General features: G+C 54.7%; 5 protein-coding genes across 5 annotated transcripts; 4 read left to right on the top strand and 1 right to left on the bottom strand.

Annotated features, from left to right (window-relative positions):
• Window positions 1–774: 774 nt before the first annotated feature.
• On the bottom strand, window positions 775–2,501 carry P168DRAFT_345478 (putative salicylate hydroxylase; the record flags this gene model as incomplete). The annotated part of the gene is made up of 7 exons (XM_024841865.1): window positions 775–1,130; window positions 1,183–1,322; window positions 1,379–1,534; window positions 1,591–1,747; window positions 1,799–2,153; window positions 2,208–2,402; window positions 2,460–2,501. The coding sequence occupies 7 exons, from the start codon at window positions 2,499–2,501 to the stop codon at window positions 775–777; spliced, it is 1,401 nt and encodes a 466-aa protein (XP_024691596.1).
• A 265-nt stretch (window positions 2,502–2,766) lies between these two features.
• Window positions 2,767–3,881, top strand: P168DRAFT_297904 (cupin domain-containing protein; the record flags this gene model as incomplete). The annotated part of the gene is made up of 3 exons (XM_024838219.1): window positions 2,767–3,016; window positions 3,089–3,526; window positions 3,577–3,881. 3 exons carry the CDS (start codon window positions 2,767–2,769, stop codon window positions 3,879–3,881), a joined length of 993 nt encoding a protein of 330 aa, XP_024691595.1.
• A 374-nt stretch (window positions 3,882–4,255) lies between these two features.
• On the top strand, window positions 4,256–6,901 carry P168DRAFT_311552 (putative C6 transcription factor; the record flags this gene model as incomplete). Its single annotated transcript, XM_024839513.1, has 10 exons — window positions 4,256–4,354; window positions 4,431–4,531; window positions 4,583–4,815; window positions 4,873–5,379; window positions 5,434–5,626; window positions 5,680–5,829; window positions 5,879–6,366; window positions 6,432–6,586; window positions 6,642–6,693; window positions 6,744–6,901. 10 exons carry the CDS (start codon window positions 4,256–4,258, stop codon window positions 6,899–6,901), a joined length of 2,136 nt encoding a protein of 711 aa, XP_024691594.1.
• Window positions 6,902–7,488: 587 nt separating this feature from the next.
• On the top strand, window positions 7,489–8,610 carry P168DRAFT_297902 (fumarylacetoacetate hydrolase family protein; the record flags this gene model as incomplete). The annotated part of the gene is made up of 4 exons (XM_024838218.1): window positions 7,489–7,762; window positions 7,841–7,977; window positions 8,076–8,445; window positions 8,504–8,610. 4 exons carry the CDS (start codon window positions 7,489–7,491, stop codon window positions 8,608–8,610), a joined length of 888 nt encoding a protein of 295 aa, XP_024691593.1.
• A 283-nt stretch (window positions 8,611–8,893) lies between these two features.
• Window positions 8,894–14,116, top strand: P168DRAFT_311551 (uncharacterized protein; the record flags this gene model as incomplete). Its single annotated transcript, XM_024839512.1, has 9 exons — window positions 8,894–9,404; window positions 9,460–9,737; window positions 9,771–9,828; window positions 9,865–11,048; window positions 11,082–11,144; window positions 11,806–11,959; window positions 12,049–12,160; window positions 12,323–13,318; window positions 13,360–14,116. Exons 1-9 carry the CDS (start codon window positions 8,969–8,971, stop codon window positions 14,114–14,116), a joined length of 4,038 nt encoding a protein of 1,345 aa, XP_024691592.1. The 5' UTR covers window positions 8,894–8,968.
• Window positions 14,117–14,521: the final 405 nt, after the last annotated feature.

Below are 14,521 nucleotides of genomic sequence, written 5' to 3'. Positions count from 1 at the left end.
TGATAGAAAAACATCACCTAGGGACGAATGGGAGTGTCTACAAATATGGACTATAATTTTACAAAGTAAGAATGAAATGAAAACAAATAAGATACCGCAAAAAGCAGTCTTTCATTACTAGTTTATTCATTCTCTTTTTATTTCTCTTTCTGGTGTACTACTTCTAAGTTTGCGAGGGCATCCGAGGATCTACTAATCCATCAAGGCAAGGAGGACGACCCATGTCGTGTTCACTTCTTACTGTGGTTATATTTCTTCAGCAAACTCTAATGGTCGGATTGAATGTGCCAACACTGTAAACCTAAAGCATGGAGCTCTGGAGTGTCAATCAACGGACTATGCAGCATTTGTTGGGCTGACTATATGAGCCATTCGGCTTGAATTTGACTTTAAGTACCCCAGCCAGCGGCTTGTGATAGCGCTTTAGTTTTGGTATAATTGTTTATCAAACGATAAGAGTAAAGGCCAGAAAGAAGTCAGGAATAAGAATCAAGCCATGGAAAGACATCCTAGAAGGATCCATATCACTCCAACTACGCCCCGACAGGATCCAAGGCCGGATGATAATCACGCTCGAAATCATCGAAAGCTATGGGATGTACCACTCTCGAGTTTAACAGGCAAGACGGTATGTGTAGAGTGAGCGTCACTGATTGTGTACTCATATTGAACCAAGATTCACCCGCTTTCTAGCAGTTTGAATCCATGGATGCGTCCTATCTCGATAGACTACCTCATGCACAAGAATACACGGCCTTCTACCTGGTCCCACAATCATAATGCATCTTTAATGCCAAACTTCCGTTTCTTAAAAGCCTCGTCGATTTCCCTCTCGCTATCATACCCATAACACCACATCTGCGTCGCCGGATCACTCCACTGGTTCGGGCTATGCGAAAACGAGACGCCCTGAGTCTCGGGAAACATAGCCGTATCGCGCGCCTGCTGTAGCGGGCCGTCTGGGAAATGCCAAAGCTGTCCGTTCAGAAGACTAGCCTCCTGCATCTGGCTCGTGCGCTCGATGCGAACCGTCTCGAACATCGAGAGTACTTCAGGAAGATCTGCACGCGACGCTAGATGCGTCAGTGCCTGGGCCAGTGCGACGCCGTCTTCCACGGCCATCGCGGCGCCTGAGATTGTCAGCTACCTATATATCTGCCGATGTTGAGGTGAGGCCCGTACCTTGCGACATGTATGGCAGCATTGCGTGGGCGGCGTCTCCGAGAATGACGGTCTTCCCACTGGCCCAGCGCGGCATAGGGGCACCGGTGAGGAGCGGCCATTTGATGGTTTTGTCGATGAAACCAATTATCTTCGTCAGTCTGGTCACTCTACTATCAGTATTCTGATATGGTACGTGAGATTTGCTACTGCAAACCTTGGATCCCAATCCCCAAACTCGGCCCTCATATCGCGCAGCGCCGTTGACTGGTCCCATGTGGATGGGTCGCTTTCATCCGGGTGCGACAATACCATGTTGAAGGCCTTCCCAGCGCCGATTGTATACGTCATGACGTGGCGTTTGTCTCCGATCCTAGGAAAAGACCGTCAGTGTGATACTTACTTTTAGGTGTATGTGATGGCGCTCACCAGATATTTAGGGCTGGTTTCTCCAGAAGCCACGCGGTGTCAGGATCGTCTTTCATGAGATTCACATCTACTGTGGCTCTGTAGGCGGCAAATCCTGGTCTCTCTAGTGGTTTCTCGATGGATCCATGCAAGATCCCTCTTGCGATGGACTTGATCCCTGGTTATGGTTAGTTAGAGTACATCCAATGATAGAATCTAGATAACTCACCATCTGCCGCAACGATCAGATCTGCTTTGAGCAATGATCCATTCTCTAGGGTTATCGATGGACTTTGCGCGTCATAATCCACTACTTTAGATCCTAGAACTACGTCGATCCCCAGATCGAGCGCCCTTCGGTACAAGGCGGAGTGGAAGTCTGCCCGATGGATGACATGATACGGAGCACTGAACAGCTCGCAAAAATTTGGAGCCAGCTTTGTGTACCCAATAACCTTTCCGTTGCTCCAGCGGCGAAATGAGATTGAATCTGGCTCTGTCACGTAGGGTTTCAAGTAGGGCCCGAGCCCTAGCTTGAGGAGAAGCCTGGTCGAGTTGGGTGGAATCTGGATTCCTGCACCGACCTAGAGAAGTCAGTGGATTGATTCTTGAGATTGCAGGTCAGATGCTCGTCTTACCTCGCCAAGCTCAGGCGTTTGCTCGTGGATTGTGACTCTGTGGCCATGGGTTACGAGCGCAACTGCAGTTGCTAAGCCTCCGAGTCCTGCGCCGACAACGATGATGTCTAATTTGGGTCTGTCTGTGGGGCATGGCGTGTCCTGCTCTTTAAACTGCTTTATGAATTCCAAGCAGTTGCTTGGATATGTCGGGTCCTATCTTCATCCTGTGAGAAGTGATCTCTGTCTTTCTTGGTGTCAGACCGTACTGACCTTCAGAGAGGCAGTCGCGTGCTGGTTAGCGTGGGATCCCATGACGGTATTAGATGCTGAATATCAAGTTTGCTTTGCGATTACCTTGACCATGGAGGAAGCCATCTATATAACCGATCTAGGCTCATACATATATAGTCTCGCCCCCAGTTACTGCCCCCATCCTACATCCGATCTTTCCCCGCCTCCCCCGCTACTCTGGGGTATCCTGGGGTATCCCGAGATATATCTTGGAAAGAATCTCCCTACTCGTATTCTCTAGCTCAAGACAAGTACCCCTCACAGGAATTATCTTACCCACTGCAAAATGACCAGGGACGTGGAAGTAGTCGCGGCCAGCGACACCCAAGAAAAACTGCTCCAAGATCTTGAGGACAGTAAAACCCTCCCACTATGGAAGCAAATGACGCGGTTAAACCCGCCAGCACCAAACCCCACCTGTGTCCCTTTCTTGTGGAAGTACAGCTCGATAAAGCCTAACCTGCTGCGCGCTGGCCAGCTCGTCACTGAGAAGGAGGCTGAGAGGAGGGTGCTCATGTTGATCAACCCTGCACGAGGTCTGACTTTACCCCCCTGACCCAAAGACAATTATTCTACACACTCGAAGAGAGCCAAGCTGAACCACCCAGACGCGCCCTACACAACAGACACTCTCTACGCCGGGCTCCAGCTCGTCATGCCCAACGAAGTAGCCCCAGCCCACAGACACACCGCATTTGCCATGCGCTTCATCATCGAAGGCAACGGTGGCTTTACGGCCGTGCATGGCAAGCGGATCAAAATGGAGCAGGGCGACGTCATCCTAACCCCAACCTGGAACTACCATGACCACGGCAAAGACGGATCGGGCCCGATGATCTGGCTCGACGGATTAGATCTACCCAATTTCCAGCACTTCCCCGTGCATTTTGTGCAGCATTTCGCGCAGTCGCGGTATCCGGCTGAGGATGTCGACAGCGGGTCCTCCCCGATTGTGTTTCCGTGGGCGCGCATGAAGGCTCTGCTGGATGGGGATGCTGTCGAACACTGGGTGTCTCGGCGGTATTTGAGAGCGGATGGCCGTGAAGGTGGGTATTCCTATGGAATTCTATAGTAGGGCATCTGCTGATTTCAACAGTGAGTCGCATCCTCGGTGGTTGCGCGGAGAGGTTGGAAGGAGGTCATTTGTCGCCGTGGCGTCGCGAGACGACCTCTGCCGTGTATCATGTTATTGCTGGTAGTGGGTATTCCATTATTGGAGAGCAGGAATTCACATGGGAGAAGGGGGATACGTTCTGTGTGCCGTCGTGGTACCGATATCAGCACTATGCGAGCGAGGGACAGACGGTTTACCTTTATCGGTTTGATGATAAGCCGATGATAGAGGCTTTGGGATTTTATCGTACGGAAGATACAGATGTGGAGTCTCTTGTGAAAGACTAGGTGTGTTGCTGTGGGCTTTGCTATGTGGTTTACTTGGGAAATTGCTCCCTAACTCTAACTTCTAAGTAGGGCAATCATATATTCATAGTGAATTGATTATGATGGCATCGTATATATTCCAGTAGCTGTGAACATATCCATCACAAAAATACTTAAGTCAAGCTTAATCCTGCTGTCTCAGCAAATGCAAGTCTACTATCCTCAGACAATGTACTAATCCAGCAGTATATCCATTTATGCCTAAAAAGCAAGGCACAAACATATCCCGACCACTCCCCGATCCTCCCGATGGTTCCCCGCTTCCCCATCACTTCCATCCTTTCCCCGGAACATACACACTAACCTGCCCTCTCACCTCATCAGATCACTCTGCAATGGATCATACAAGCGGCAGTCGCTCTCCAGAGCCACATCCAGTAAAACGGCGCCGGGTGGCTTTGGCTTGCGACCCCTGCAGGACTCGGAAGTCTCGTGTTCGTATCTACTCCTTCTCTCTCCACTCTAGCGACGTACAAGCACACCAAGCCAGAGTCACTAATGTCGTTCTAGTGTGATGGAAATCGTCCAAAATGCTCCTTGTGCAGTGATTTGGGTTTTGATTGCGGTTATACGCCTTCCTCCACGGCAACTAATGTCATCGTTCAGAAAGAGTATGTATGCCACTATTCCAGCGGTACAAGTGGTTGATAGTCATTGCTTAGCTATTTGAGTGGTCTCGAAGGACGTGTAAAGACGTTGGAGGACTCGCTGTTAGCAGTCCGGAATGATCTCAGTGGGCTGTCACATCGTGTGGACCAGGGACACGATCCTAAAGTCGGACACGATGAAGATGTTCCGTCAGGCTCTGCGATGCCAGACCTTGCAGGGACGGAAGATTCCGTCGATGGAATGGGCACTGTGAAGCTAGCTGAAGAGGAGGACTCGGGGTTCTTCGGTGTGTCTATTCTAAAATCTGGTTGACCATGCCAATTCGCCGTGTTAACTGGGTCAGGCCCATCGTCGAATGTCGCCTTTCTGCGACACCTGACGCGAGGAATCGTCAACTCCGGGACTCTCAGCGGGGGCCTGGAAAACCCTGTGCTCAGAACAGGCGTCTATGAAGGCGGATTCGTCAGCGCTTCTCGTCCGCCTAGCCCTAGAGTACGCCGAAGTGATCGGCCATCCGAACGTAGCGGAGAACATAGTATCTTCGCGGTACCCCCTCGGTCGGAAACGCTGGAGCTCATCCATCGGTTTTTCTCGGACACAGGGCTGCTATTCCCGTACATATACCCGCCCGCCTTTCTCGAAACATATCACCAGGTGGCAAGGGAGAATTTCAGCAAAGTAAGGCGGACGTGGTTGGGGCTGTTAAATATGGTGCTCGCCATGTCTACGATTACGACCAGTCCCGGGGTAGCTGATGCCGACGCGCGGATTGCAGAGTCGGATGTGTTTTACCAACGGGGTCTCGGGCTCTGCGGTAGTGAGATCCTTAGGGGTACCACTGTGGAAGTTGGTAAGATTGTCTTGTGTAGAGATGCCGTTCGCGGTTTACTAAGTTGACGTTCAGTTCAGTTTCTTCTCCTGATGGGTCAGTACCTTCAAGGGACGCAAAAGTCTGTGCAGGCATGGACCATCCATGGTCTGGCTGTCAAAGCTGCCCTTCAACTTGGGTTGCATTCCCGGGATGCCTCTAGGGCTTTCTCTCCGGTTGAACAAGAAACGAGGAAGAGGACGTGGTATGGTTGTGTTGTACTAGACCGGTGCGTTAAACCCCGACATTTCTCTGTTACCTTCCCAACTGAGTGGATATCAGGACGTTAAGTATGACTTTCGGACGCCCGGCAGCCATCCCGGATAGCTATGTCAAGCTTGAACTACCAGCAGCACATCCTGACCTGAACACCTCCGCGGTGATAGAGACTGAAACGAGCTGTCTTTCTCTATCATTCTTCAATTCATCCATGTACGTTTCATTCCCGCTGCCCGGCCCATATCGCTCACAGTCCAACCAGAGAGCTATACAAGCACATGTGGACCATCCTCGACCTTCTCTACGGTCAGAACCTAGGCTGCGACATGCCCCTCAGCGTCAGCCAAACCGTCTCTCAGGTATTCGCCATAGAGCAGCACCTGTTCACCTGGGAGAAGTCCCTCCCGGACGCACTACGCTTGATCAACATCGCAGGCTTGAGAAACGCAGCCCACGAGCCCTCTTCAAACACAGCGCACTTTTCCTGGAAATTCCGCACCATTCTCACCCTCCGACACCTGAACCTCCGAGTTCTCCTACACCGTCCGATCCTCGTCAAATTCATCGACGCCTGCGGTGGCCTGCAGCCTGATCCGCAGGAGCTGAAACTTCTTCAGCAGATGGGGCCGAATAGTCTGTGCGTATGTGCAGACTGTGCCATGGAGATTATTGATCTCATCTACGATATTGTCTACGACCCTGGATGGCGACGCAGCCTTTTGGGAGCGTGGTGGTTCTCGCTCTACTACAGTATGTTTCGTCTATAATCGCTCACTTCAGGGGAAACGGTTGCTCATCCTTTCTGTTAACTCTAGCGTTCAACGCGGCTTTCGTCATCCTGGGTCTGCTTTGGGTGTGTCGGAACGAGACTGTCACAGGTCAATCGATGGCTGAGTTGGTCGACCGCGCGCAGTTATACCCTTCTCGGGCGATTGCCGCCCTTCTTAAACTCGACGGCGGGAACCGGATGGTTGACCGCTGTCGTGTATATCTAGAGCATTTTAGTAGTGCTTTGGATGCGCGAGGTAAATCCTTTGTTTCTTTTTTCCTCTCCCTCGCTTGTTGCTCCTCGTAGACGTCCGTTCTAGGTCTAAGTTAGGCATATACTAACGTAGTCATCTTCACAGAAAAAGCAAGCTCAGACCCAACTCTCGGTCCCAGCTTCGGTCTCTATAATACGGCGTCGCTGGCTCCCTCGAGTGATTTTAATTTTTCACCGTTGGGAATGGAGTTTGGCGAGTTCATGGTGGACGGGGACCTCCTAGCTTTGCTCAATCGGGAGTAAATGCTATCCTAGGTAGGTCGGGCGTTGCACCGGCCCCATTGAGTTTGCATTATCCTTCATGGAAGAAACTATGAGTACAAGGGTTGTAGATCATGTGAAGGTCTTCCGATGCAGAAAAGAATCAGGGCGAGGAGATTAGACTGGTAGTTGTTTAGCATGCCATGACGTTAGGATAAGATTCTCGGGGAATTTTGAACAACCTATACCCTGTCATCCATCATAGTCAAATAATTAGGATCTTTCGGACCGGTTTCAAGGGCAGAACGGTTGCCCACTGAGCCCTAATATGAGCCCGTTCATTCCTGGAGTGGTCTACGTGGGGACAACCATACTGATCAGCCATACAATTGATAGATGTAGATAGTCATGTAATTATTTCTCCCAAGGAGTATATAAAGACCAAACAAGCCTATTTTTACCATTTGTATGATATCCCGACTACCCTTATCCGCAATTGCAGACTATCGCGTAAGGTTACTCTTCACTCCGGTCCACACCCGATCTTTCCCCGCCCCTCATTCATATACCTATTACTACCGAGTGTCCCCCACACTCTCCTCACCCTCTCCAACACCCTCAATAGAAATATGGAGCTCCCTTGGAAACGCTTAATCCGCTTCGAAGCCACTGACGGCCGGATCCTCCGCGGTGAACCCCTCGTGGAGGACAGCGTCGACCTCGGCTTCGTGACAGCAGCCGACCAGGTCCAGGCGCGCGTCATCTCCGGCGACGATATCTACGACACAACCGGCAAGACGACCGTCACGGATGAAGTGGTGACTGTGAAGACGATTCTGGGCCCGCTGGCGCAGCATGAGGTGCCGATTGTTCGCTGTGTGGGGCTGAATTATATGAACCATAGTTAGTTGGTTTCTGTCCCATGGAAGGACCTGGACGCATTGAAGAGATGTACTGACAAGCTCATCACACGCACGACAGTCAAAGAAGCAGGACGCACGCCTCCCCCGTTCCCGTCTATCTTTTTCAAGCCCAACACTACGGTTCATGATCATGGCGCTCCTGTTGAGATCCCTTCCATCGCGCAGGACGAGCAGGCGGACTATGAAGGAGAACTGGTACGTCCCCTGTTCTTCTTCTTGTCCCTCGTGGTCTTCAAAATACAGACTCAAATATCCTCCTCCCTCCACCGTGCCTATGTCCTAACGCCAAATAGTGCATCGTAATCGGCAAAGACGCCAAAAACGTCCCCCGCGATCAAGCCCTCTCCTACATCGGCGCCTACACCGTCGGCAACGACATCTCGTCGCGCAAACTGCAGCGCGACCCCGCGCTGGCAGGCCGCGTGCCGCAGTGGTGTTTCTCCAAGGGCTTCGACACGTATGGGCCGCTGGGCCCCTGTCTAGTTGCTGGGTCGCAGGTTGCCGATCCGGCGGCGCTGCATCTGCGCACGGTGGTCGATGGCGAGGTGCGCCAGGATGAACATGTCGCGGATATGCTGTTTGATTGTGCGTATATTGTGTCGTATTTGTCGCAGGGGACGACGTTGCAGAAGGGGAGTGTTATTATGACGGGGACGCCGTCTGGTATGTGTCTCTCTATCCTTCTCTGTGTATTTTGTCACTGACGCTGTGTTCTGAACAGGGGTTGGGTTTGGATTGAAACCTCCGAAATATCTGACGCCTGGGACGCAGATGGATGTGAGTGTGACGGGGATTGGGACGCTGAGGAATAGTGTGGTTTTTGCTTGATCTGTAGAATGTTTAGAATTAGTGGTGGCTGGTTGAACCGTGGTTGAGTTTGACCAGCTGTTATAGTAGGAGGAACAGCCTTTCTTTCGAATGCTGCCATTCCACCGTCTTTGACATCCATTGAAGCAATTCGAGATATAGAAATCATACTTCTGTTTCACTGTTCACCCCACATTCTATCAACTCTTGGCACTGGCGAGTCTGGACTCTGGACGCGCGGATGACGCAACGATCGACGGTTGATACTCTGCTAATAATAAACCACCTCCGCCTTCTCCTCTTTCTCCATTCCTCTACTTCGCAGTCCCTGTTTCACATCCAATACCTCCTCCCCATCTCTCTACATGGCCACTCAAACATGTATCTCGACTTCCACAACCGCCTGGGCCTGGGTTCCCTCCTCACGATGGCCCTCTCGCTCGTCTCCCCGCGTGAGCGCACCCTCGTGAAGCATGAGCCCGCCCTTCCTCCTTCATACCCACTAGCCGTGCGCAACCCCTATCTCTCGGCCTGGATGCCCAGCGATCAGGTCCAGACGCTGCCCTACGCGGAGCCCCAGTTCTGGGCCGGCCAGAGCTTGACTTGGTCGGTCATGGCCCGCGTCGACGGCCAGACGTATAGCTTGATGAGCGTTAAGAACCCGGGCGACAGGATTCGTCCCGCCGTCGTGCGCTCCGCGGAGTATACCGCGTCGCACTCGGTTTTTACACTGTCGGCTGGTTCGGTTGTGTTTATGCTGGACTTCTTTTCGCCGGTTTCGCCGGCGAATTATCTGAGGCAGTCGCTGCCTTTTAGTGCGCTTGGACGCCCTTCTTTCTGATCCTGGATTGGTGCTAATTTGCTGTATAGGCTATTTGACTGTTACCGTTTCGGAGTCTTTGGGCAATGATGTTCAGATATTCTCTGGTATAGATGGCAGGTGGGCGGGGAGACCACAACGGACAGCCCGTCATTTTCAGCACGCCAATTCAACCGCCATATACTCACTGGGCGTCAAGAACGCGGTCCCATACTCAGAGCACAACGATATGGCGACCTGGGGCGATGCTGTCTTTGCTGCGCGCCCGAGCCGCACATCCAAACTCTCCTTCTCGTCCGGAGACCGCGGCGACGTGCGCTCTGATTTCGTGCGGTCCGGGAAACTGTCCGCCAACAACGAGCCTTGGGTCCCTGGAGGCATCGTGGCGCTGTCGCATGATCTCGGCACCGTCACGGGGAGTAAGTCGGTGAATTTCGCCGTTGGTTATGTGAGAGAAGCCGCCATCAATTATCTTGGGAAACCCTATACCGGATACTATCGAGCTGCGTATCCCTCCACGGCGGAGGCCCTCAATCACTTCCTGGACGACTACACGGATGCGCTCCTGGAATCGCGCGTGCTCGACACGGAGATGGCCACCCGAGCGGCGGCCGCGGCCGGTCCCAAGTATGCGGACATTGTCACGCTCTCGGCGCGCCAGGCCTATGGCGGCATTGATGTCACGATTCCCGATGACACGAAAGACCCTAGTGATGTCCTGGCGTTTATCAAGGAATTGTCAAGTAACGGCAACCTCAACACGGTGGACGTGATCATGCCCGCCTTCCCCATCTACTACGTGATGGACCCCGACTACATCCGACTGCTCCTCGAGCCCATGATGCGGTATCTGGCGGCGGGCCGCTGGCGGCAGCCGTACGTGATCCACGACATGGGCTCACACTATCCCAACGCTATCGGCCACGACAACCAAGTTGCTGAACCGATGCCCATCGAAGAGTGCGGCAACCTGATGGTCTTAGCATTGGCCTACGTGCGCGCCACGGGCGACACAGCGTGGGTCGAGCAGTACGTCGACCTCCTGCGCCCCTACGCCGACTACCTGATCGACAACGGCGTCGACATTGCCCTGCAGCTGTCATCCAATGACGCGGCAGGTCCCCTAGCCAACGAGACAAACCTGGCCATCAAGGCAACCGTCGGTCTGAAGGCCTACGGTGCCCTAACCGGAGAGACAGAGTACTCTCGCATTGCCGACGAACGGGCCAACCTCTTCTTCCACCAAGGACTAGGCACGGACGACACCCAGACACATTTCGTCCTGCAGTACCCCGACAGCCAGGAATCCTGGAAGACGCCGTACAACATCTTCCCCGACGTCCTGTTCGACCTGCGCACCTTCCCCGACGCAGCCCACCAGATGAGCAGCGCCTTCTTCCGCACGGTGCGCGCCGAGTACGGCGTGGCGCTCGACCACCGCCAGGACTGGGCCAAGTCCGACTGGAACATGTGGCTGGCGGCGACCCTGGATGCGACGACGCGCGATGAGTTTGTCGATGACCTGTGGGCGTACATGACCAACGGCAAGCACACCTGGCCCTTTTCGGACCGCTATGTGTCCACCTCGGCCAAGGGGGCTACCCCTGGCGTGCCGGTTCTGTGTCGCGCACGACCCACGGTCGGGGGGCATTTCGCTCTGATGGCACTCCAGGGGCCCAAGTCTCTCCAGTTGGCTGTCGCGAAGGCGCTGGATGAGACGCCCGCAGCGACGGAGGTGTTGGTGGGGATGGACGGTGCCGAACTATGACGGATGATGTATATACCTGGACCACACGACTGGCGTATTAACGTAGCCCTTGATATGGTCAGATAGATCGACATGATTCAAACAATAAACAGATCAATATAGAACTCCTTGCGCCGTCGCCAGTTGGCGATGGGCAGTTGCCCCTGGAGCGGCTGACATAAGCGGGCGCTCCCCTCCCAGGGCGCTAAACCCAAACGGGACGAATCCAAACTTCCCCAACTGCGTCTCTCTCTCTCTCTCTCTCTCTCGACCTCACCTTCTTCTTCCTCTTCCTCTTCCTCTTCCGCTTCCACTTCTTCCCCTTCATCCAGTTTCAACTTCCTTCTCTTTTCTCACTTCTCATTCCCCTCCTTCTCTTCTTCTTCTTTCTTCCCTTCCCTTGATTCTTTTTCTCCCCCTCTTTCCTCTTTTCACACCGCCTCCTCAGGTCGACCACTCTCCATATCAAATCCGCCTCCTGATCTTTGATCGCCCAGTTCCCATCACGGTCATTCTATTTCGTCGATCTCTCCCTCACTCATGGCTTCTGTAAGTTCGTCGGTGCCTTGGCTACCACCCTCTCAATCCCTTCCCCCAGTGATACGCATCCCCAGATGCGCGCCCCGATCTAACGTGTTGCCATCAACAGCCCCGTCCGCCTCACAACTTCGGTGCGCAAGGCTACTCGTCCCTCCCCAACGGCGCCACCAACCCTGTCCCCGGAGCGGTCCCTCTTCTTCCCAACAATGGCCGGATTATTCAGAACGGCCCGACTAGAGTTCTGTGTATTGCCGATGTTCGAGGTGAGTCCCCCCGTCCTTCGCGCGGTGGGTAGGATCCTAGCGTTTCCATGTGGCTAACGGATGTTGATGTGTCCTTCTGTGTGACGTAGGGAATTTGAAATCTTTGAATGAGTTGGCCAAGCAGGCCCGTGCTGATCATATTATCCACACTGGTGACTTTGGTTTCTATGATGATACCTCGCTGGATCGGATTGCAGACAAGTGAGTCCCCCTCCCCTCCCCCTCGGGTTGACCCGAACGCGGTCATCCCCCAAATCAGCAAACCGACCACTCCACCCCCACTGTCCATCCCCGCGTACCTGCCTGTCGGCCTCGTGTCAAGGATGACTCCCGGATCATCCAGCTAACACGTCATCTTCCCAGGACGCTCAAACATGTGGCCCAGTACTCTCCGCTGCTTCCTGAAAATGTGAAGCGCGCGATTGCTCAAACCCCGCCCCAGCAGTCCATCAAGCAACGGTTCACGCCGGACCAGCTGCCCCTCTCGGAGCTTTCCATGCTGCTCGACAAGCGGCTGACCCTCGACGTGCCCGTATACACCGTGTGGGGTGCTTGTGAGGATGTCCGGGTGTTGGAGAAGTTCCGCTCCGGGGAATACAAGGTGGACAAGCTGCACATCATCGACGAGGCGAACTCGCGGTTGCTGGACATCGGGGGCGTCAAGTTGCGCCTGCTCGGGTTGGGAGGTGCCGTCGTGATGCACAAGCTGTTCGACAACGGTGAGGGGAAGACGACGATTGCCGGTGGCCAGGGTACCATGTGGACGACGTTGCTGCAGATGGGCGAGTTGATCGATACGGCGAACCGCGTCTACGACCCGTCCGAGACCCGCATCTTCGTGACCCATGCCTCGCCCGCGCGGGAGGGCATGCTGAACCAGCTGTCGGTGACGCTCAAGGCCGATTTCTCCGTCTCGGCCGGTCTGCATTTCCGATACGGCTCCTCCTACAACGAGTTCTCCGTCAACCCCTCGCTCGACCATTACCGGGGCAAGCTCGCCGCGTCCAAGGCCTCCTTCCACGACGTGTGGGAGACGGTCCGGGGCGAGGTCGAGGCGGCCATCTCTTCCAACGAAGCCCAGAAGACGCTCCTGGACAACGCCCTCGACGTGGTCCACAAGATGCCCACCGTCGCCAATGGCGGGAACCCCTTCGGCGGTCCGTCGGCCGCTGGCAACGGCGCCGGCCAGGTCGACGAGAGCGCCTTCAAGAACATGTGGAACTTCAACCTGGCGGATGCCGCGTTTGGCTTCCTGGTGCTGGAGATCGAGGGCGGTCGCATCGCTACGGAGATGCGCGCCCAGGGGTTCAACTTCTCCCACCGCAGCGGCAAGCCCTTGGCCCCGGCGTCCCGGCCCCCGTGACGGGCGGTCCCCCGGCCGGCGTCTCGTCCCCCGCCAGCACCACGCGTGGGCCCCCGCAATTTGGCCAGGCCCAGCCAGCCCGGGTCGCCCCGCCGGCCCAGCAGCCGCCCAAGGGCCAGGCCGGTGCCTCTCCCGCCCCCGTGATCCCGAAGCCCGCCACGCCGCAACCCGCGGCATCATCCGCCGCTCCCGGCTCCCCCGCCAAGTCCGCCGACGCCAACGGCACCGCCCAACCGGACAAGTCCGCCGAGTCGCCCGCGTCCCGCGGGGAGAAGAAGCTGACGAACGGTCTGTTTGTGTCCAACGTCGACAACGAGCAAGCCGTCCGGGATATCTTCCCCGAGGAGGATCGGTCGAAGGTGGTGAAGGTGGAGAAATGGGGCAAGTACAACCACGTCGTCACGTTCAATACGGTCGAGGAGGCCAAGGCTGCGCTCGACCGCCAACCCACCGAGCATAAGAAGCCCACCCCGCAGGGTCAGCCCCGCAAGCCCAACGTCAAGTTCTTCGAGGACCGGGGCGGCCACCGCGGCAACGCCGGCACCTGGCAAGGCAGCACCCGCGGCTCCAACCCGCAGCGCGGATATCAGAGCGGTGGTGCCAGTGACAGCGAGGGTGGCCGTGGGCGCGGTGGATTTAGCGGACGCGGTCGGGGTCGCGGAGACCGGGGTGGTCGCGGCGGCGGGCGCGGGGGTCGCGGGGGATTCACCAAGGGGTCCTCCGACTCCCCGGCGCCGACGTCGACACCCTCCGGCGGCGACAAGCCGGGTCCGTCGGGCGGCGACGCAGCCTAAGCCGTGACTATGACCAATGGCATGTTTGCTTCTTGTTGATCTTTTCTCCCCCCCGTTTCTCCTTTCTTAAAACGCCCTATTCTCTTTTCGTTTTCCTTTCTATTTTTTGTATCGAAATCTCTTTTTCTCTTTTCTTACAGGGCTTCGTTAAATTCCCAGCACGTGTTTCAATTACCACGAATATTCTAATTTTTATTTGTTGTGCTATTTACAACACCGTATCTTCTGTATCTCTTTTCCTCCGACCCTCTGTCTAACTACTACTCCGTTGTTCTTGTTTTTACCTTGCAGCGAGATTCATGCTTTTGTTCTCCGCAGTAGTCAGTGAGTCAGTCAGTCTTCTTGGGACTGTCTATCGGACGGTCGACGGACGGGTACGCCTTACACTTCTTTGTATGGTATGAT

The sequence above is a fragment of the Aspergillus campestris genome (genome assembly GCF_002847485.1).
Source record: "Aspergillus campestris IBT 28561 chromosome Unknown P168scaffold_8, whole genome shotgun sequence".
Taxonomy (NCBI): Eukaryota; Fungi; Ascomycota; class Eurotiomycetes; order Eurotiales; family Aspergillaceae; genus Aspergillus; species Aspergillus campestris.
The sequence above is the reverse complement of the archived record's forward strand: the minus strand, read 5'-3'. Positions and strand labels throughout refer to the sequence as shown.